The sequence below is a fragment of the Copadichromis virginalis genome, linkage group LG15 (assembly GCF_057382275.1).
Source record: "Copadichromis virginalis isolate Kocher_CV1m ecotype Utaka linkage group LG15, C_Virginalis_male_GT1.1, whole genome shotgun sequence".
NCBI lineage: Eukaryota > Metazoa > Chordata > Actinopteri > Cichliformes > Cichlidae > Copadichromis > Copadichromis virginalis.
Genome location: NC_140632.1, coordinates 23,647,244 through 23,668,725, shown reverse-complemented (window position 1 = coordinate 23,668,725; position 21,482 = coordinate 23,647,244). Strand labels below are relative to the sequence as shown.

At 40.5% G+C, this 21,482-nt stretch overlaps 1 protein-coding gene across 1 annotated transcript; it reads right to left on the bottom strand.

Moving 5' to 3' along the window:
• Positions 1–2,035: 2,035 nt before the first annotated feature.
• LOC146692482 (uncharacterized) lies at positions 2,036–13,773 on the bottom strand. The gene is made up of 5 exons (XM_085432585.1): positions 13,402–13,773; positions 12,454–12,578; positions 12,212–12,273; positions 4,288–4,626; positions 2,036–4,189 (listed from the first exon to the last, which is right to left on the bottom strand). Exons 2-5 carry the CDS (start codon positions 12,510–12,512, stop codon positions 3,993–3,995), a joined length of 657 nt encoding a protein of 218 aa, XP_085288711.1. The 5' UTR covers positions 12,513–12,578; positions 13,402–13,773; the 3' UTR covers positions 2,036–3,992.
• Positions 13,774–21,482: the final 7,709 nt, after the last annotated feature.

The window sequence follows — 21,482 nt, the reverse complement described above, 5'->3', positions numbered from 1 at the left end:
AAACAACCAACCGTGTCTTCTAAGCCTACATTTTATTTCTTTTTAGTTTGATGACAAAAAGTTATTTTGGTTTTAGCGACAGCAATTCTTCGCTTCTTTTTGACTTTTTAAAGATGCATCTTGTGGGCTTCAAGTATTTGGAGTTTCCATCCAAACTTCTACATTCTGAAGCCTCTACAGCTCTGAAGATATTCAGAGATGCTGAACCAAACAACCAACCGTGTCTTCTAAGCCTACATTTTATTTCTTTTTAGTTTGATGACAAAAAGTAGCCCCTCACTCAGCCGTACATCTCTGGGCTCAACTCTAAAGTCCAACCTCCTCCTTAGGTTTGTCCTTAAGGCTAAACGTCCAAATTCTTGAGACGTAACAAAATTCAGTTAAAATGAAGTCTTTATTTTAAACTAATCTTACAAACCAATACCAACTAAAAATTGGCAACTAATATTACCAAAGTCACTTTGACTATTCTCATAAACTGATCGGACTGCATTCATTTTATATATAAAGCTCCAGTCACCTCAAAGTGTTACTGGGCACTGCGCTGGTATGGAATGAGTGATAAACGTCTGTACAGGTGTTTTTGAAGTAATAATCATCATAATCTCAAACTTCCAGGAGTAAACTCCACTGACACCAAGTCCACCTGTTTGTCCACATTCTTTTAAAGATTTCAAAGTGAAACTTTTTGCACGGATTTTCTCTTCTTCCTGTTAAACCAGTCCTCTCCCACTCAATCTTACTTGTCCTTTTAAACTTGTAATTGTTTCTACATACTGATTTCACCTATGTTCTCTATTTCCTTCGTGTACATTAGAGACAGTATCTTACTTTGTGTCGGTCACAGACAGACGGCTGGATCCTGGAGACTCCAGATCACTCATCTTCAGTCAGTCTGAGAGAGAAACCAGCAGTACTGACTGTGAAAGGAGAACCAGAATCATGGTGAATCTCTTTTCAGGAGTCACATCCAAGACTGACAGAACAAAAAATGAAACACACTCATGGTCTCGTAAAAAGTGACTGTGAGGAGAAGGAGGCAGGCCTTCATCAACACAAATCAAACAATTATTAATTAATTCGATTTTTGATGGAAACGGAAACAAGCAAAATACGCACTTACTTTGACAGTTAATGATAATTATACTACTGTTTAACACCGCGTGTTTCCGTTTGAGTTAATCTAATTATGGTTCTGTGAAATAACACTCAGTGATTTTCAGAGTTCAGTCAGACTGATCTCAGAGTTATGTCCGTGATCACCACTGTATGAAAGCTTTAGTCACATTTAAGGGCAATATCACCAAAATACAGTAAAAGATCTCCTCCTTGAATGTTTCAGATAAAATGGAAAACAGACTCATGCAGTAAATATTCTTTTATTGGAGAGAAAACTGTGCAGTATAATTTACTCGAGATGTTGAAGATATGAGAGCATTAAACAGGCTGATGTTTGGAAGAGGCTCTGACAGGAGAGAGATGATACAGAAACATGGCATCCTTATAAAATACTGACACACTTTATGAACGGACAACTTTTCACAGCTCTTTGAACATTTAAATGAGCTGCATACTTTTACAGCGCCCGGTTACATTTTAGACAGCAAGGAGCAGAAGCAGTTTCACTCCACCGAGGGAGCTCGTGACGTACTACGCGGCTTTCTTTAGACCGCGAAGGCGGGTCCTCAGGTGGAAGCAGCCTCTGAATTTGGACACCCCCGCTGTTTCCGGCCAGCCAATAATAACGGTGACATTTAACGTATTTTGTCGAATAAATAAACACTGTAAAATATATTTGCCAAACTGATCCATTTTATCATTAGGCTAGTATATATGTGTATCGTCACACCTATCTTCCATTTGACAGTCCTCATATTCTCAATTAAAAACTAAAACAGACATTGAAAATAACAAAAGCTAAACATTTAAAAGAGGAAACAAAAATGTAAACTAATAAAAAAAAATAAAACGCAAATTCTGCTCTACATTATCTTTATGTGAACCATAAAGACTCAACAAGAGCAGCACACTCAAGTGAAAGAATAAATAGATCTTTATTGGTCTCAGGGTCATGATTGTACAGAGCATGTGCAGAACATACAAAAGAAACGATGGCACTTGGAATGTTCCATTGTAAAAATGTTTTTTAAAAAAGCACAGTTCATAGCAATATACAGACTCACAAAGTAAGAACAAATATTCAAAGTTTGTTTCAAGGCTTTAGTGTCATCATGTCATCATCACAGTAAAAAGTATGGATGCTTTGCCCTTTGTAAAATACTAAACCCAAACTTTTTTGGACCAAGGAAATAAAAACAAACACAATGTTAAATAGTGTAACATAGGAAAGCACATTGAAAGACATGAAACTGTCGCTATAAATATAATGATAGGGCCACTTATCATTACCCTTTTGTTAGAGATACCAAGGAAATTTCATTAACCAGGTAAAAATGTGATCATGTACCTGAAAACATCCATTTCAACAGTTAAAGAGCAGTTATTATTGCTACAAAAATGTATACTCTGTATGTGCCTAATGCATTTCTTGGGGAGTCAAAAAACATACAGTATGGTCCCACAAATTCACTGTAATCAGGCCATGAAGCAGAAAACGACAGAAGATAAAAACGTAAGGCATGAATCACCTTTCTTTCCTTTAGTGATAAGCAGCTGGTAGCCAATGTCCCACAGCCCTCTGACTATGATCCTTCACATTCAACTTTCAACATTTGATAAAGTATCTAATAAAGTGCCCTAATGCTTAATGGGCACATTGTCTACCATACAGTATCACATAATACATAACCACATCTGGAATGCTACTCAAAGTTAAAGACTTCTATTATTCAGTATAATGCAGTGCTTTAGTGAAAATACAATAATGCTTAAATACTTGAACAGCTTGGGGTCGACTGGCGATTTACTTTGTGAACTCTGTAAACATCTCCCAGATGAGTTCATGCTGTCAGCCACCTTTTTCTAGTCTTATGAGATAAACATGATGCTCACTTTCTAAACCATGATCCCCATGAGAGTCATAAGGGAGATGAAGCAGGGTAATACCTTAAGCGTGTGGGTACCCTGTAAGTAAACTCAGTTTTTCAGAGAGATCCATCCCTCATTGTCATGTCCAGTTCGAAAACATCAAGACGGTGTCAGTAAAAATCCCTCATAATTTAAATCTTACTAAACAATTTACGGGACTTTTCCCTCTTAGCACCACAACACTGTTGTTTTTGGCAGCTAGAACAACCTAAAGACAAAACGGATCTGCAAACATGAAAACATTTTACTGGCAGAAAGTAACTTCAATAAAAACATGTTTCTCTTTTCAGGAAATTTGTGCTTGGATGTAAAACACACAAAATTCTGTCGGGAAAACGTAGGACCTTTTTTCATTTAGGAGTTTTAAAAGCACCTTTATACTAAAAACCAAATAAATAAATAAGAAAAAGTTTCAGTGCATTATAATAAATACTTTTGCATAAGGTTTACACATTTAGTGTATGACTTGTTAAGGTTCATGTTGTGAAGTAAAGCTTTGAAAGAAACTTAATTTGGACTCGTTCCAAATTTGGTGCATGAACTTGTTGTGCGCCATAATGTTTGCTCTGTTGACTTCGTTATGAAATATAAATTCTTTCGGTAATTTTTTTAAAATCAAAGTTAAAATTTCATTCTCGATGGGCTCCAGAGCGCTCTTAGTGGTAAACAGTGCAAAGAAATCTCTAAAAAATCCCAGCCAATCTATCACGTGACATATATACGGCCAGCATTAGAAAACATATGACAAAGGCACAAATCAAAGTGGTTCCGAGCCGAACCACAATCTGAATTTGCTTAATGTAGGTTAAACGATAAATGGATCCGAGCTTCTATTATTCTACTCTAATTAACTTCTCTGTGCTTTTCACTACAAGCCACACCTCAGCTTTTAACTGTCATTTTAAGTTTTAGATGTTTGGAATAAATTTGAGGGTCTTTCTAATTTAGACATGCTGAGATGTTGATGTCATTTCATAGTGGGGGGAAGCTGAGGATCCAATGTTAGTTTGGCACCTAATATAGATTAAGAGAATACCAGCCACCAGAATGATCCCTGCAATAACTGACAGTGACACAATGAGACCAAGATGGTTTCTTCCTGTAGCTGCGCCACTGCTGACTCCATTCCTGCTTCCTTCATCTGTCGAGAAAAAAAAAATGCATTGGTGTGAATTGTCAGGAGTCAGGGAGGTGAAAACTCTTTTAAAGTGTCATCATTTGACATGAGCACAAACTCACCTGACTGACTGACATTCAGGTTTACGATGCTGAGGATTTCAGAGTCCATCCCTGGTCTTCTCTGGAAGGCTATACACTCGTATGTTCCAATGTCAGCAGTCGTCATGTTCATCAGTATCATTGAGAAATCCCCATTCTGCATGTGGGTATTGGTCAGGTTTACCCGGCCCGTATAAGACGGATCCTGGTCGTCTGGATCAAGTTGGTCATCACGATAGTGCAGCACGTATTCTGTCAGGTCACGTCTGGACCACTGCATGGCGAGGACTACCATATTTCCAGGAGCATTACATGGCAGAATGACCTGCTGGCCAAGTGAACATATGATGTTTTTGCAGTCTGAAGGACAAAAGAAACAAGACAGAGGTTTAAGAATAAAAATATACATCAGAAATGCATGTACTAAACAAGAAGCACTCCAAGAGCGCAAACCTCCACCAAGGGAGCTCACTGTCTAGCCAGTATTTACTTTTAAGGGTGTTGGGGGAAAACTCTGTAAAAGACCCAGGAGAAATAAAGACACAATGAGACAAGATCACTTTTTATGCTTTAACGTGCACACGGGTAAGCTGTTCAGAACAACTCACACCGTGTACAGAGGCTGGGCACTTTTATAGGAAAGACAGTGAGAACAGGATAAGAAAATACAAAACAGATAAAATAAACAACTCCATATGTGGCGCTAGTCTCGTCAGCAGAGAGCTGGGAGAAAGCTGTGAGAGATAAAACAATCTAAAACAATATGTCCCAGAAACAAGATGTGTTTGCTGGGAAAGTCTAAAAAGATAATTCTAAACTAATCTAACCATAGGCAGAGGGCAGACAAAAGGCATCTTTGTACATTTAAAAGAAGGTAAAGAAACATAGAATCATTTTTCCTGTAACATTCCCTCCTGTTTTAACTTATTTTAAATGTATACAACAATTGTCTATGAAGGTTATTTATTAAGTATCTTAGGCAATTTTTTAATTTTCAAAATGTCAGCATAGCAGAAATGGAAATCATTTGGTTTAAAGAATAAAACAAAATAAAATAATAAAAAGAAAAACATAGTAAATGAAAATCATAGTAAATGAAATAACAAGTGGAATAAACAAGAAAAAATAATAAAACTAAAACTACAAAAAATAAAGGATAAAACCTTATATTTTAAAATGAAAACTACAAAAAATAAAAGGATGAAAACTAAAATGAAAACTTTGTATTTAAAAATGATGAAAACCTAATATGTAAAATGAAAACTTCAAAAAATACAAGGATGAAAACCTTATATTTAAAATGATGCAAACCTTAAATTGAAAACTTTATATGTAAAATGATGAAAACTTCATATTTAAAATGAAAAACTTTATGTTTAAAACTGAAAACTTCAAAAAATAAAAGGATGAAAACCTGCATAACCTACTAATGTTTTAATCAGTGCATGATCACTTGAAAAAGGCAGAAGTCATTTTTAATCACCACGTCATTCATTAGCAGCTAGTACAAGTTCTCCTCTAACAGAATTGCAACGGGATGCTGTTCTTCTTGAGGCACGGCAACATAAGCAGTCATTGTAGTTGTTATCATCTTTGAAATCATTACTCTTAGGCATGGCAACACACACAACACTAATATGAGCAGTGCTATCATGATGAGACCTAGAAGGAAAAATGACTTTGCTACAGCAGCCAGCCATGAACCGCTGAACAGCCAGTCCAGCCAGCCTTGTGCTGTAGCTGCTCCAGGTGTGTGGTCAGTGACATATTTTTGCAGAGCGGTCAAATTCTGCAAAGCTTCATAAATGTCTCCTCCAGCTTTGTATCCATCAGGGATAAAAGTGCAACATGTTTCCCCGATCAGCTTGCAAACTCCTCCTTGTGATGCTGTTAGCAGGTCTAGTGTCAGTGTGTTCTTCAACACCATCGTTCTGATGGCCTTCTGTTCTCCTGCTAAGGCCGTTCCCAGGGCCTTAGTTAAGTTGATGTGTCGTAGCAGAGCATATCGGTTGATTTCCACGTGATCCCGCACCTCGGCAACTCCAATGCCGGGGATCAAGCTCTGTAAGAATTTCACTCCTCCTCAGATGCGAAACTCTGGTTCCTTTACTGCTTGGTGCCGTCCGTGCACATCCTGTCTGGTAATGAGTCTTTGTTTGTAGTATCATCCGGTAGCTGTAGTTGGAGCGACAGTTGAGGCTCATCAGTGTCGCGTTACTGGCACAGGTTTCGTTGAGTGAACAGTCCATACACTTCCTCTCGTTCCTCGGTGGGCAGAAAGTGTATATGTATTTGCATAGCAGTCAGTTTTATTATTCAAGTGAGCTGTAGTGTTCATAAACTGCCACCAGAAATTAGTGGCATAGCCATGGGGAAACTTGGTGTACTTTCCTTTGTCATACAGTGTCTGCCTTTTCTTCATATAGCGTGACTTATTGTCCCTCACGGAAGCAAAGATGAGGAGCCCGGCCATGGTCAGGGCCGCTGCAGTTGTTAAGAGCCACCACCTCATGACGACGGGACACACCCTCCTGTCGCGAGTAGACCCCCCGGCCAGGAAAGCTGACCCCTCCACCGGGCGAGATCACAACAAGTGGGCAAGCCTGCCGTCAGCTGTGTTTAGATGGCTTCACTTACTGGCTCTGATGGATGCAAGATGGTCGTTCCGCTATTTTGCAAGCTCCAGTTTTTCCTTTGGAGCACTTTGATCAGAACCCAGTCACCGGGCTGTGATCTGCAAGACACTTGATAGACATCATTACATTCTTCGTCATTTACAATCATCTCTTTATTTTCCTACAACTTAGACATACATTTTGCTACTGAAATTGTATCTGCCTTTTTCACTGGGTAGATTTCTGGCCACTTTGAGAATACATCTATAACCACTGGGGTGTATTTTTACCCTTGGCATTCATTTAGCTCAATAAAGTCCATATGGATTGTGTGGTCTCAGGTTTCCCTGAGCATTACATTTTTGACACGTCATGCACGTTCTGACAAATTGTTTTGCTGAGGTTTCAAAATTTACAGTGTAGAAATGAGGGTTGACAATACTGGTCAGTCCCCCCGTTGACAAATGCGTACAGCCATGAGTCACTAATGCCGCCATTTTGTGGAGGAATTTTTTGGCAACACTGGCTTGCCATAACACATCATTAAGTCGTCTGTCAGAACTGCACCGTGTTTTAACCATTTTGCCTGCTCTGCTGTGCTTGCTGCTTTTGTTCATTTTTCAACACATCCAGTGGAATCTGATGTGTGTTTACTGCCATCAATGTGATGTTTGTCTTTTGTGCCGCCTATTTTGCTGCTCTGTCAGCAAAATTGTTGCCTGTAGTAATGAAAGAGTCAGTAGGCGTTGTAAGAGGTTGGCATGGTGAACCGGTTTTCCAGTTGGTGTAATCATTCCTCTGTTATGCCAAATTTTTTGCAAAATGATGCACAGCAGAGAAAACATACTGGCTGTCTGTATGTATATTTATTAGTTTGTCTTTGTGTATTTAGCTTTCGCGTATCACAGCTATCAGCTCAGCGCTCTGTGCAGGACATGAAGAAGAAAGTGGTTTTGCTTCTATTATTTTACTATCTGTGGTTACTGCGTAACCTACACAATTTCGGCCTGTGCTGTAAGGTCAAATGCTGTTCTCCTAGCTTCCACACTTGCTGATCATAAGGTGGATCTGGGCCTGGAGTTTGTTTAAATCTCAGAATGTTGTGATACTCGGTCGGTTTCTGGCACTCAGGTGTAATACCAGAAAAGAATGGCATGACTGCTATCTTAAGTTTTGTCAGAGCGTCTCTACCTAGCAAATTTACTGGACACGACGGGTCATATATGCATTTAATAAAGCACCTGCGGCCACTTGCTGTGTGTACTAGTTCTAAAAGGGAAGTTAATTGTTGTACAGTTGTGTGGCCTGAAGCTGACTTTACAACTAATTTGTCCTCTACTCCTACAATCTCGTGTGAAGTGACCTTCCTCTCCACGGTTCTAGCAGGCGTTGTCTCTATGTTATCTGCTGTTTCTGCGTGGCTGTCTGCAGCCTTGGTGTTTGTGACTTTGCTCGCCTCTCTGTTCCTGATAGCCACCTGCGGATTAGTGTTTTAGTCTATTGTCAACAGTCAGCCTTATTTTGAAGTTACAGAAAGCTTCTCCTTTTTTTTTTTTTTTTTTGTATGGGAGAATAGATGCAACTCTACATTTTCACTTAAGGCAGTTTTAGATAATTTCTAGTTCTTCAAACAATGCATGGATCTCACACATTTCAAACTTTCAAGTTACGGTTGTTTCCCATTTATACAAATATATATATATTTAACTTTGCATTGCTCACAGCTCATAGCTCACAGCTCTAAACCTAGGCATTTTTCAATCATATGCCTAATCACTATGTGTCATTGTGACTCTCAAGTATTGTCACAAGTTCGTTTAAAATCGTTTCCAAAACCAACAAAATAATCAAACAAAAACAAAAAACATAAACGTGTCAGGACACAAAAGAAAAAGAAAAATGCTGCCACCCGAACAAGGCAGAAGTCTGCATATGTTGGCTTTTAATAGCATGCAGCTTGTAACATGGTAGACTAATGTGCCTGTGTTAATTCAGCTCCATATTATTGTGTGAAGTTGCACTGGGTTGGGAGTGGTTTTGTGGTTGTCACATTTTTGGTGAGCCAATGGCTGGAATGGGGTTGGACTAATTAGAGGCAGGTGTACTTGATTGCACTGATACACTGGTCTACATATAGCCCACACTACAAACACTGCTGTGTTGTTTTGTCTCTCTGTGCAGTCCAGGGCCTATTATATGCCACAGCCTAAAGGCAGCAGAGTTCCAGAGGCTTGAGTGACCACTGACTATATGCTTGCAGGGTGGTGGGTCTCCAAGGACGACTTCTAACCCTGTTAAAGGCAACATGTGGGGTGCAACTTGGCCGTGTGGCATAGCTGGCTCTGGCCTTGGGACTGTGTGTTTTTATACAATTCATAAGTGGGACACTGGACTGTTTTATCTTTTATCTCTTGATATATTTTTTGTCAATAAATTATCTTTTAGAATTTTATTGACTGACATCTTTTTGCCCACGACTGAAACGGTTGGTCAGACCTAGAGTCTTTCTTTGGGTGTGTTACAGCAGCTTCTGCTCTAAAAGAAACAAATAAATAAAAAGAAAAAGAACATGTGGAACATGCTCATCAGCTTAGCAGTGTCTACATATTTAATTCAGCTTCTCAATCCTGTAGTTTTAGCTGTTGTCTACAGGGTTTTGCTTATTGGTTGTTATTATAGGTGTGCTCTATATCTCAGCAATGTGTCATTCTAGGATGATAGGTTTCAAGCTGGTCAAGTGCCTCTATGCACTTCATTAGTTTAGTTATTCTCTGTATTGTCTTCATCTCACATGTCATTACACTGAGTTTCAGCAAACCTTAAGCTTGATGCAGACTACTGCTTAACAATTATCCACCTCACATCATAACCGATTAAGGTGCCTCTTCATATTAATATGTCATTGTTAATATTATACCCTTTGTCTTATATAACAGCAATAGCATATTATAATATTTTATCAGTGTGTACCACTATACTACTCCTGAGCCAATTTGTTAGTTAGGATCATCTTATTCAGCAAACAGATAATTTTGAATTCATCCAATCTGCGGTCACATTTGTTCTCTCTGTTGCATGGCGGACCAGGCAGTTCTATTATAATATATTATTTATTTTTTATTTTGTATCCATCAAGGGCTTCAGATGACCTGCAGAATCATCCTTTTCCCAGGGTGGAGACAATTACCTTTTCACACACTGTCCTTGGCTGAACAATGACACAGCCTTAATATACCTTATTTATGTTATTAAAATATTTTCGTGTGAATTATTTGCTTTATATTCATTTTATACATTGTGGGCATGGTCATCATGCCAACTGTGTTTCATTGTTAATATCACTTTACAGGTTGTTATCCTTGCTATTATTAATTTCAAATACTCTAAAGATAATTTCTACTGTAACTTTCCCTTTGTTCATCTTTATTTCGTACTTTTTATATTTATATCTACTCAGTGGGGTCTGTTTTCAACCCTTTTAAACTACTTCAAACTACTTTGATCTCTAGTTTTCACTTAATAAGGGATTATTATGTTCTTCCTGATATGGGTGGTGCTGCAGATGCGGCTGCAGGAGTGAGTGATGGTTTACTAAAAGGATTGTGGGAACTGCACAGTGTCTCGTCTTCTGGTTTTACTAAACTGGCAGTTGGATTCTGTTCTTCTGACTGTTTATATTTTGTTTTCTTAAATCTCTCAGTTTACAGACACTGTTTTTGTCCGGCGTCTGGACTTTTCTTTTCTCACCACTGCTCGTCAGCAGGAGTGAGTTTTAATTTCACTTGCTTGATTACCCATCTTATTTATGTATTTACTTATTTTTGTTTAAGTAATATATATACACGATACAGCTGCTATCACCTTCGCTGGTATTAGAGACGAGAGTGGTTGCTCACACGCCCTTCTACTTTCGGACTATTTCCAAAAGCGGTGTGAACTTTACGAGACGGAACTCGACCGTTCTCTCAACTCACCAGCACGTCAGTGAATAGCAGTAAAAGAAAAACACAGTAGGAGCAGCTCAGTCTCTTATTGGACCGTGAAAATTCAGCTTGCTCCGTTAATTAAAACAATACACACACACACATTCACATTCACACCTATTCGCGCGATCGGAACCCTTATCATAAGGGGAGCTGCCAGTCTTTCTGTAGACGAGCTACTTATTCCCTAGACCCTGTCTAGACCCAGCTGGGGGAGCTACCCAGAGCTCCAAACCTAACCCACAGAAGTGGGGAGCTTCCAGTCGACGAGCTCCAAGCTACCAGCCGACGAGCTACTTTAAACCCACAGAGGTGGGGAGCTTCCAGTCGCGACGAGCTACTTTCGCTATTTTAAATTCCCTGAATTCAAAACTCCCTGAATTTAAAATTTCCTGAATTTAAAATACGCTTTTACGCAAGATTGTGTCAGTGTGTCTGTATCTACCTGGTCAGTGTCGCCGGGTCTGGTCCACCTCGATCGGGCCCCACCACCGTGGGTCGCTTTCTAGAACGTTGGCCAAGACTCGAATTTAACGCCCTTGGTCTTTGACCACACACCTAGTGTGTGGGCTGTCGACAGACGAACAACGTGGACTGGTCACGGAGATGGGACACGATGGAGGCGCTCCGGCTCCGAAGGACCAAGAAATGTTGGGGGAAAACTCTGTAAAAGACCCAGGAGAAATAAAGACACAATGAGACAAGATCACTTTTTATGCTTTAACGTGCACACGGGTAAGCTGTTCAGAACAACTCACACCGTGTACAGAGGCTGGGCACTTTTATAGGAAAGACAGTGAGAACAGGATAAGAAAATACAAAACAGATAAAATAAACAACTCCATATGTGGCGCTAGTCTCGTCAGCAGAGAGCTGGGAGAAAGCTGTGAGAGATAAAACAATCTAAAACAATATGTCCCAGAAACAAGATGTGTTTGCTGGGAAAGTCTAAAAAGATAATTCTAAACTAATCTAACCATAGGCAGAGGGCAGACAAAAGGCATCTTTGTACATTTAAAAGAAGGTAAAGAAACATAGAATCATTTTTCCTGTAACAAAGGGAATACTATCATATTTCTTTCATATATTTAAGTTGTTTTCTGAGTGCAGTTGTTTGCAGTGCAGTAAAAGTTGATTTTCTAAATCGATACATATAATATCCCACAGCCATAGCAGGGAATGAGCAAGAGAAGAAGAGAGGTGTGAGGAATACGAGGGTGAAGGAAGAAATGACTTTATAACCTATTAATACAGTCAATTATAACTAGTCTTGTTCTCAGTTATAGCAATCTAATGTAACCGAGGATTTAACAGTAGTTTACAAACTTTTTAGCAAAACCTACTTACCCACAGCGTCAACTATTGAAGTAAGCGCCAAAGAAAGCCATATGCAGATTTGAAGACACATCCTGAAGAAACAATAAAGACAGAGGGATACATCCTTTAAATCACAAAGTGTTTCCTGGGTAAAGTTATTTGCTAGAAAAGCTGGTTTATTCTGCCTCAAAAGAACTTTCAAACTAACAGTTTTGAAAACTTTCAGACATATGACAACTCTAATACTAAGTCTATCACAATAAATAACTTACTTCGAGAGGTTTTTGCACGATCTTTGTGGTGACAGGATTGAACGGGCTGTGAAAATCATCTTCTTCCTCTTGAGTGGTTATTGGCAGCTGAGGTGTGGAAATGGAGCATGGGCACAAGTGTCAGACTGCAGGAAATAAGAGAAAAAACGGTTTCATGTAAAATAATACAAATATCTGCGGTTTTCAGGAGACAAAACAATGAAAAATCAGAGTGTCTTCCAAATGACTAAAACAGCTGATTTGTCCGTTTCCTATTTTTTTTGGCAGTAGTACAATGTTAAACTCTTTCTTCTTGGCTACCTGCCTGGTTTTTAATTTGAGACTCAGATGTTATATCCGTTAACACTATAGGGAGGGAAGCAGGAAGTTTAAATGATGGACCTTACATTACTCTGTGCTTTATGCCAGCTCATCCCAAACTCATTAAATTTGATAGATCTGGCAAGTACAGTCTGCTGTGATGCCGAGTGAATATCCATAATGCCAAAATCAGCGAGCAACACATCACAAAAGGACCATCAAGAAAACGCTCAGCATCTGTGCAACAGTTCCTAATATAATGACACCGATGAGTCACATCAAGTGATTTAGCAGTGATTACTCCCAGTACAGTCTTGTATACGATACGAGCTCTGTGCAGCAAACTCTCCGGTGCTCTTCAACACAAACACTGCGTCACACAGCGAGCCACCACTGCCACCACAGATATGCGGCGTGTACTTAGCATTTACACAGCACATAATGAGCGCACGTTTTCTTTGTACAATTACGGAAATCGACACCGTTGAATATAAGTTGGCATCTTGGCTGGCTTCAGACGGTCAGGTCAGACGAGCTAACGTGTCACTGTACTACTGTACGGTCATTTGCTGTTACCGGTTACACAAATACTACCCAAATGTAGGAAGCTAAAGCTAGCAGACTCAGCAACTGGTTCATAGAACTTACTCAGAAGTGCATATCCGAGAAGAAAGTCCTTCAATAAATACAGGAAGAAACCCGCCACACAGACCACTTCCAATCCGAATGATGACACCCTGGACTCAGGTTGCTTCACCCCCTTCGGACAGAAAACCATAGGGGCGTGCTGATTGGTCGGTTGAGTACGAGCCCTGTTTTTGCTCGTACCCTCATTGGCTCGTACTCAACTCACGCGGTGTTTCACGAAGTTTCTGTGTTTTTATCCTTAAATTCCAATATCTTTCCTTATGTTGGCAGAAATCACCGGTTTTCCGAGTATATTTATGACTCAGCATTATTGTACGGACCTTGTATTCTACTTATAATCAGTCAAGTCATTTTTAGAAACTGTCATGTTATATTTGTTGCAATTTAAGTCATTTTTAGAAACTGTCATGTTATATTTGTTGCAATTTAAGTCATTTTTAGAAACTGTCATGTTATATTTGTTGCAATTTCTGACTCTTTCTCTGTTAGTGACAGTTTTTACTGGATAAATGCCAAAACCTGTTGCAGCTTGTACCTTTTTAAGGTAATGTACTTTCTGTCTGTTATGAACCAAATAGGGCCAGGCAATGACATGAGTGAGGCACTCGCCGTCACTTACATGAACAAACTCAGGTGCAGTACACACACTGTCTAGTTGGGTGCTTACCTATCAGCTGCAGCACCTGTGTGTCCTACCCCGAGACAAATGATTTCTTCTACTCCACTCCTACCCACTCCTCCCACAACCAACATGTTTTTCAATGTTGTATAGATGCTTTCCTGTATCACTGATGTCTCAGTACTCCTGCCATGATCTGTAGGTTTAAGTTCAGCTTTGCCTAATGGTATCTGTAAATTAAATGACTGTAATTTCACCTAATGTTTTGGTAATATGTACAAATCCTCATTTCCTTCTACACTTACATATGCAGGAACCCCAAAATCCAACATTTACACCCCCATTTCACAATCTTTGCGAACTTTGATATATTTCCTATATAATATCTAATCTATGTGATTTACCAAATCTAAGACCCATCAGTGCTTATAAACTACCAGATGACTTCTGCTGCTTCTTCTATGTGTCCAGAGAATGCATGGCAAACACCCAAGGAGGGACTGTCAGACAACACTGTAAGCCTAGATGTTCACTCTTTATATATGAAACCAGCAATGAATGGAATTTGCATGCATTCACATTCATTTACTCTGTTGGAGCTCCAGCCACTAGAAAGCAGATCAGCGTGTAGGCTAATTATTAGCAATAATATCACTCAATAAAAAGAGAAGTTCACTTTGATCTGTTGACAAACTGCAGCGATTTCCTTTGTTTACTTTATGAAGCTACAGGACAGAATCAGTGGAGGGGTGGCGATTCGGGCACCTTGCAGTCACTGAGATGACCATGAACATCTCTGCACACCAAAGTATTCTACAGTCAAATCTGAGGCCATGTGCATGACAGCTAGAGTTTGACCAAAATGGGTCAGGAAACAGGACAATGATCCGAAGCACAGCAGCAAATCTCCATAAGAAGAGCTTAAAGAGAATCAAAGTGCTGCAGCGATCCAGTCAAAGTCCAGAACTCAACCCGACTGAAAAGTGGGTCCACCATGTGCCATGCTACAGGTTTCTTCAATGTGTTACGTTCTTAGTCGTGTATTGAACGCAACAACAAATTGGCCCCACTCACGCACCACCCAAGAAAGAACACAAACAGTAGTATCTTTTAAAGTGCTAAGAAGCCATTTATTTGCTTCAGCAGTGAGCAGTGCCAAAAATAACAAACAAAACTCCCTAATGGTCCCTACACTTTCCTACACAAAATGAAAACCAACCAAAAGACAATTCACTTACCTAACTTTCTAAACGAAAAACAGGAGAAAACTTAATCAACAAAAATGGTTTGTCACGCCTACTAGGCTGCTGCAGTGAACAATATATACAAGGTGAACAAAATACACAATTGCTATTTTACAAATCTCCTGATTGGTTTTGCCTGCTCTGCCGCCGTTGCCGTGTGCAACTGTCTTGGTCCTTGTGTTGTCGACCCCCGTGTCGACCCCCTGAACTTTTCTCGGACTCTTGTTGAGCTCTGGTTTTGTTTTTGATCTGTTGTCCTGTGTTCTTGGACTGTTTTCTTGTGTTTTTGGTTTACTCTGGACTCTTGTGCTCCTTGTTTTTTGTTTCGGACGCTCCTTCCTGGATCCCCTCCGCCCACCCTGGTCTGGTGCTCGGTTTTGTTCTGGGTTTTTGTTTAGAGCTGTCGGGAGCCAGCCCTTGGAGGGGGGTTACTGTCACGGTTCTGGGTCAGTTTCGAACCAGTATTTTGAGTTTTGATTGTTAGTTTATTTTTGAATGATTGTTGTGGTTTTGGGTGCTATGATGATTATTATTAGAGTTCCATGTTTCTATTTATTTGTGTTCTCATGTTTTGTGTGGGTTTAGTTCCATGTGTCATTTTCTGTCTGTCTCTCAGTGTCGAGTCTGCGTCTTTGTGTAGTGTTCTTGTTTCCTGTTTTATTGTGAAGGTCTGCGTCTCGTGTGTGTGTGTGTTCAGTTTTACCTCTGTCTCGTCTTGTTGATTACTCCCAGCTGTGTTCCCTACCTGTGTGTAATCTCCCTGTGTTCTCTGTGTGTATTTAAGTCGCGTCTTCTGTCATTGTAGTTGGTCCGTCTATGTATCCACCATGTTTCATCTGTGTGTTTTTTTCTACAATTTTGCTTTGAGCGCTTCAAAGCTACACAGTTAAATTCACCTCTGCCGCTTTTAAACTGTAACCGTAATCAAGACCAAATCTGTCTGTGTGGATAAATACATGCACAGAAAAGTAGACCTAAGCTTTCTAAGTAAAGTAAAAATGAGTTAACTTCTTCTCTGCAGTGACAGCCTGTGACTGGCTCTGTTTCTGCTGGAACTGCCTCTTATTGTAACGTCATAAATAATTCATTCCTGTAAAAACATAAGCTCTAACAGTCCTGCTGTTGTTTAGCATCAAACCTCAAATGAAACGTGACGTATTATTTAACATCTGTTTGTCCTCCAGGCGACATTTAGAAATAATTTCCTTAATTTACTCAGTGATAAAGCAGCTTTAGAAACCACAGAACAGCATAAGGCTGGTACGGCTGTTTGATTTTATTCACTCGCTGCTTCGCTCGTGAGTCAGCACCGCCCCTCTCCTCGGCGTTAGTTGTCGGTGTTTGTCGTCAATACAATACTGTTAATTGTACTCTCTGCAGTGTTTAAATGCTTACATATACACACAGTTACTGTCCCTCCACACATACGACTCGGTTCTGCTTCTATGCCCCAGCTTTGTTTACTTTTTCCCACCGAGGCTTCTAGACTTCTGATTGGCCAACATTTCTGCACGGTTAGGAATCTAGCGCCACCTGCTGCTTTGGCATGTTCATAGCAGCGTTTTCCTTCATTTCTGCCTTTATGTGTGGACGGGATTATTTTTTTAAACGAAAACGGAAAATCTCCGTTTTCAAAAATACCCGTGTACGTGTGGACGTAGCCTCAGTCTCTGACTGGAAGCGCTAATTCGTCATTCGGCTTTTGTCAGACTAAAGTAACTGTTAAAACTGTTTGAAAAGCTCAGCTATACAACAAGGAGAGATTGAGAATTTCCTTTTAGTTCTCAGTTTATTTGATATTGACAAAAGTTAGTCAGTTTTGTCTGTTCTTCTGTAAAACAAACTAAGATTTATTTTTAGAATAAGTGGAATTGACAATTTAGTCTGTTTCGTTTGTTCTATTTTGAAACTTAAACGCTTTAGCGGCTGCCTTTTGTGTAGTTTGCAATATTTGCCTTTATTTATCTGAAAAAGTCTCATGTTCCTTAAGTACATCTACCCTGTTGAACTTATTATGGGAAATAAATATTTAAATAAAAACAAGCTGCTGATTATTTCACATTTTACTTGTGAGCAACGGCACATTTAAATCTTACAAATATAGTTATTTGGCTTATATCGTGATAGATATCGTTATCGCCTGAAATGAAAAAAAAACATATCGTGATATGAAAAAATCTCATATCGCCCAGCTCTAGGTCATGGTACTGCCTATTGGACCTTAACTTCCTCTTGAGGTGTTGCAAACGAGCTTCAGCCAGTCGCTTGTTGTTTGGCAGCATGGGTGGAGAGCTGCCCTTGAAAGGAAGTGGCATCTCATAGTGTCCATCCTTCCTTTTTGTGATTGTGCTGCCGAGGAGTTTTACAAAATGAACATCATCTTGAGAAACATATTTATCTTGATAGTTTCTTTCGCTGAAATCCATTTCTAGGACCTTTAACACATCATTGACCGGAGGCAATGGCATTTCCTTTACTGCCACTCTGTGTACAAAGCTTTGATGTTCCTTTCTATCAAGATATGGATTTGCTGATCCTATGATGCTCCAGCCAAGCACGGTTCTTTGAGCAAATGGATGGTTTTCTGACCCTACAATGACTTCTAGAGGGGCCAGTGCTGATGGGCAATCATAGCCAATCAGCAATCCCACTTCACAGTCTTGAAGTGGCTGCAGCTTGTTTGCCAGTTGCCTCAGATGTGGCCACTGAAGTGCGGTGTCCTTTGTAGGAATGTGAGACTTATCGACTGGGATGAAATCCCTTGTGTATGCCTGGCGTAGCTGAACATGCGACTCACTATGGAGCCCACGAACTTGCAATCCACAAGCCACTTTGCTAGCTATGACTGTGTCTACTGCTGTCATTGTACTGAGCCTTAATTGCACTGGCTGAGTCTTCACATTTAGTGCAGAGACCAGATCTCCCAAGATGAAAGTTGAATCGCTCTGTGTGTCGAGCAGAGCATATGTGAGAATCTCACTGTGGGGGTCTTCTGCCAATGACACAAAAACTGGAACAATGCTAGACGTAGCTGAGGAGTATCTTGTCAATGTGTGTGACATGACATTACGGACTTCCTTTGTCTCATTTCCTGCAGATGGTGAATCACTGTTTAACATTTCACTGGCTCCCTCAATTCTCTCTATGTTCAAGCAAGTTGGATGATTTCGACCACATATAGTGCATGTGTGCCTTCTTTTGCATTCTTTACTAGTGTGGCCCTTTCTTAAACAGCCGAAGCAAAGACGGTTTTCACGAATGAAAGCTCTCTTTTCATCAGGAAGCCTTGTGGCAAAGGTTGGGCACTTGGCGACACCGTGTGTTTCATCGTTGCAGACGAAGCATGGTGGTCTTGGCTTTGAAATTAAGGTCCCTGGTTTACCTGCAGAGTGCTTAGCTTGAGCATTGGTGCTGAGTGCCTTGGTTCTCTTAGGAAGCCTTTCATCTGTTACTTTAGTGGTTAATAAGAAGGGAGAAGCAATGGGGTTGCAGGCTATTCTAGCTTCCCTTTGTAGAAATCTGGTGAAATGAGCAAATGGTGGATACTCTTGACATCTGTCTAGTTCATCCACAACAACGCGACCCCATCTGCGTACCAGCCATTCGGGTAGTTTTTTGAGAAGTTTATGATTTTCTTCACAATCATTTAGAATTGCCAGCCCTTTAACATGAGGGATGGCCTCGGCACAACTTTGAAGGAAATCTGAAAACTCTCTGAGGGCTACTGGGTCATTGGGAGCTATTTTTGGCCATTTCATCAGTTTATCCCTGAAAGCCTTTTGGACGACAAATTAACTTCCATACCTCTCCTGAAGAATCTCCCAGGCACCCTGATATGCATCTTCTGAGTTTCGATAGAAGAATCCTTCGACCGCCTTCCGTGCCTCACCTGCAAGATAACTTTTCAAGTACAACATTTTTTCTCCTGCGGGGAGGGGTTTGTGGCCAATCAATGCCATAAAGGATATCTTCCAGTGTATAAACTTTAAAGGGTTACCAGTGAACACTGTGGGTTCAGGTGCAGGCAGACGGTTGGAGACGAACAAGCTTGCAAGCTCCTGTGTTAAGCTGACCTCCTGTTGCTTTTGCAAAATCTCAGGTGGTGCACACTGAGGTCGAAATGATTCAGCCTGTGGATTCAATGGATTCTGAGATTCAATGATTTGGCTATCAAGTTGTGATTTGTCATCTGCTTCATACTTAAGGCTTTCCAATCCATCGTAGTTGTTGTAAGCTCTCACTCTGGCTGCTGCTACTTTTACCTCATTTTCTGCCTGTAGCTGTTGCAGTTTAGTTCTCTCTTCCTCTAGCTTTGCTGTCATTTCTGCAATCATTTGTGCTTCCTTGATTTTCCACTCATGCTCTAAGCTACTCAACTTGGCTTGCTGTTCATGTATTCGTTGCATTGCCTTCGCCTGTTCTAGTTTAGCTGCAAGGTCAGCTTCGGCATCCACACGTTTGCTAGAAGTCGTAGAGGTGGCTCCAGAGTATGAATCTGAGCCCTTTGAATGCTCTGAAATAACTGTTTCTGTTTTCCCAAAAACAGATCCATACTCCTCCTTACTTAATATCATCCTTACACGCTCCTTCTCGAGCCTGTCATTAAAAGTCTTATCTATATCTTCTAGTCGTTTACTAATGAGATCACAAATTTCTGTTGTTAGGGCAACACACGCATTTTCTTGACAACATCTGGAGTAGAAGTATGATTACGTCGGATAGGCTCATACAGTTCATGCATTAATACTTCTTTAGCCTTAATGTCCGTTTGTGTTCTAACAAGGTCTTCGTTTGAGCAGAAACCTTTCAGCTTTGTTCTAACTCCTCTTGCTAACTCCTTCCAGGACTCATATGCCTTGCTAAATGACCTTTCATTTTTCTTGGCTTCCTGTTCATGCATCTCCTGCCCCTTTTCTGTTAGTCTTCGCTCTATGGAGCTGGACCTGGCCTCTTGTGCCTCTGTAGATTTGTCTATTTCTTCAACAGGGGACAACATTATTATTAATTTTATTTTTGGCTTGTTGCACCTGCCCTTTTAAGTGTATATATCTGAACTCAAATGGGTTGAGTGGTGGTTTCAAACTTATTAATGTCACACAGTGGAAAATTGTGTTTTTATATTTTGTTTTGGATCAGACTGTGTTGGTACAGGGTGTCGATTTTATTTGCATGATTTTATTGTAATAGTGATATTGCATGTTTGTTTATTGATATTCCTATTGCATGATTTTATCTCCATATTTATAGTGTGTGTTTAGTGTTGATTGAACAATATGTTTTTTATTATTCCACTGTGGATTAAGCGGACAATTGTAGGCACCTGTGAGGTGGGGGCGTTCCCCGTGGTGGCCTATCAGCCACCAAACTGACTTAAGGGAGATAGTGAGCGCAAAGACTAAAAAGAGAGAGACACACGAAAAGTGGAGAGCTGGAAAACAAAACGTGTGCAAGCCAGCATATGAGAAGAAGGACCTCTGGCCTGACTGTGGGGCGCCACGAGACATTCGGCGATCGGCCAGCACAACCCGGCGATCCAGTCCCGACGGACAGAATAGCGACCGTGGGAGGCGACGCGTGAAATCCACAGTAGGGCAGGGGTACGCCTCTGCCTGCATCTGGCGGAGCTACGAGGGAGGCCGTGCGCGGAGGTGGAGAGTAGCTGGACTGCACGATTGCGCACAGTCAGGTGGAGATAGGAGCCTCCTCCCTGGTCTTCTGCTGGCGAGAGTCCACATCCCGGAAGAGGAGTTCCTCTCCTGTCTCTCTCAGCTCAGGAGAATTTGCCCGTGTGTTGCGGGACTGGGAGAATTAGGACCCTGGGGGGGAGTTTTTAGTATAGGGAAAAACATTCATTTAGCTTTGTGTTTTTAGCGTTTAATCATTCCTGCCGGCAGGGTTTTTAGCGGGTTGTAAACACTATTTTTATTGTATACGGGGATTTTAGCTTGTATTTGGGGTTCTGACTGTGTTTTATCCTGAAAATAAATGGTGTGTTTGAAGCCAGCTAAATTTCTGTCCTCTGAGCTCTGACCCACTCACTCCCCTTTCTGCTTGTATAGGCGTGGTGGTGAAGATTTAGTTCCACCAGTTTAGCGGCTACATAATTTTGGCGTTTGTCGACAGGATACAAGTTTGGGGAGCAGTGTTCCGCACCTGGAGTGCAGATATAGAGATGATGATGCCGGTGTATCCGGGTGCCCCTTGGGTACCAAAATATA

What these genes read in the sequence shown, in the direction of transcription:
- LOC146692482 (XM_085432585.1), bottom strand. Translation starts at nt 12,512, where the DNA reads ATGATTTTCACAGCCCGTTCAATCCTGTCACCACAAAGATCGTGCAAA. An exon ending in TCGTGCAAAAACCTCTCGAA is followed by an intron (nt 12,274 to 12,453) that starts GTAAGTTATTTA and finishes TTGTTTCTTCAG; the next exon opens with GATGTGTCTTCAAATCTGCA. An exon ending in TTCAATAGTTGACGCTGTGG is followed by an intron (nt 4,627 to 12,211) that starts GTAAGTAGGTTT and finishes TTTGTCCTTCAG; the next exon opens with ACTGCAAAAACATCATATGT.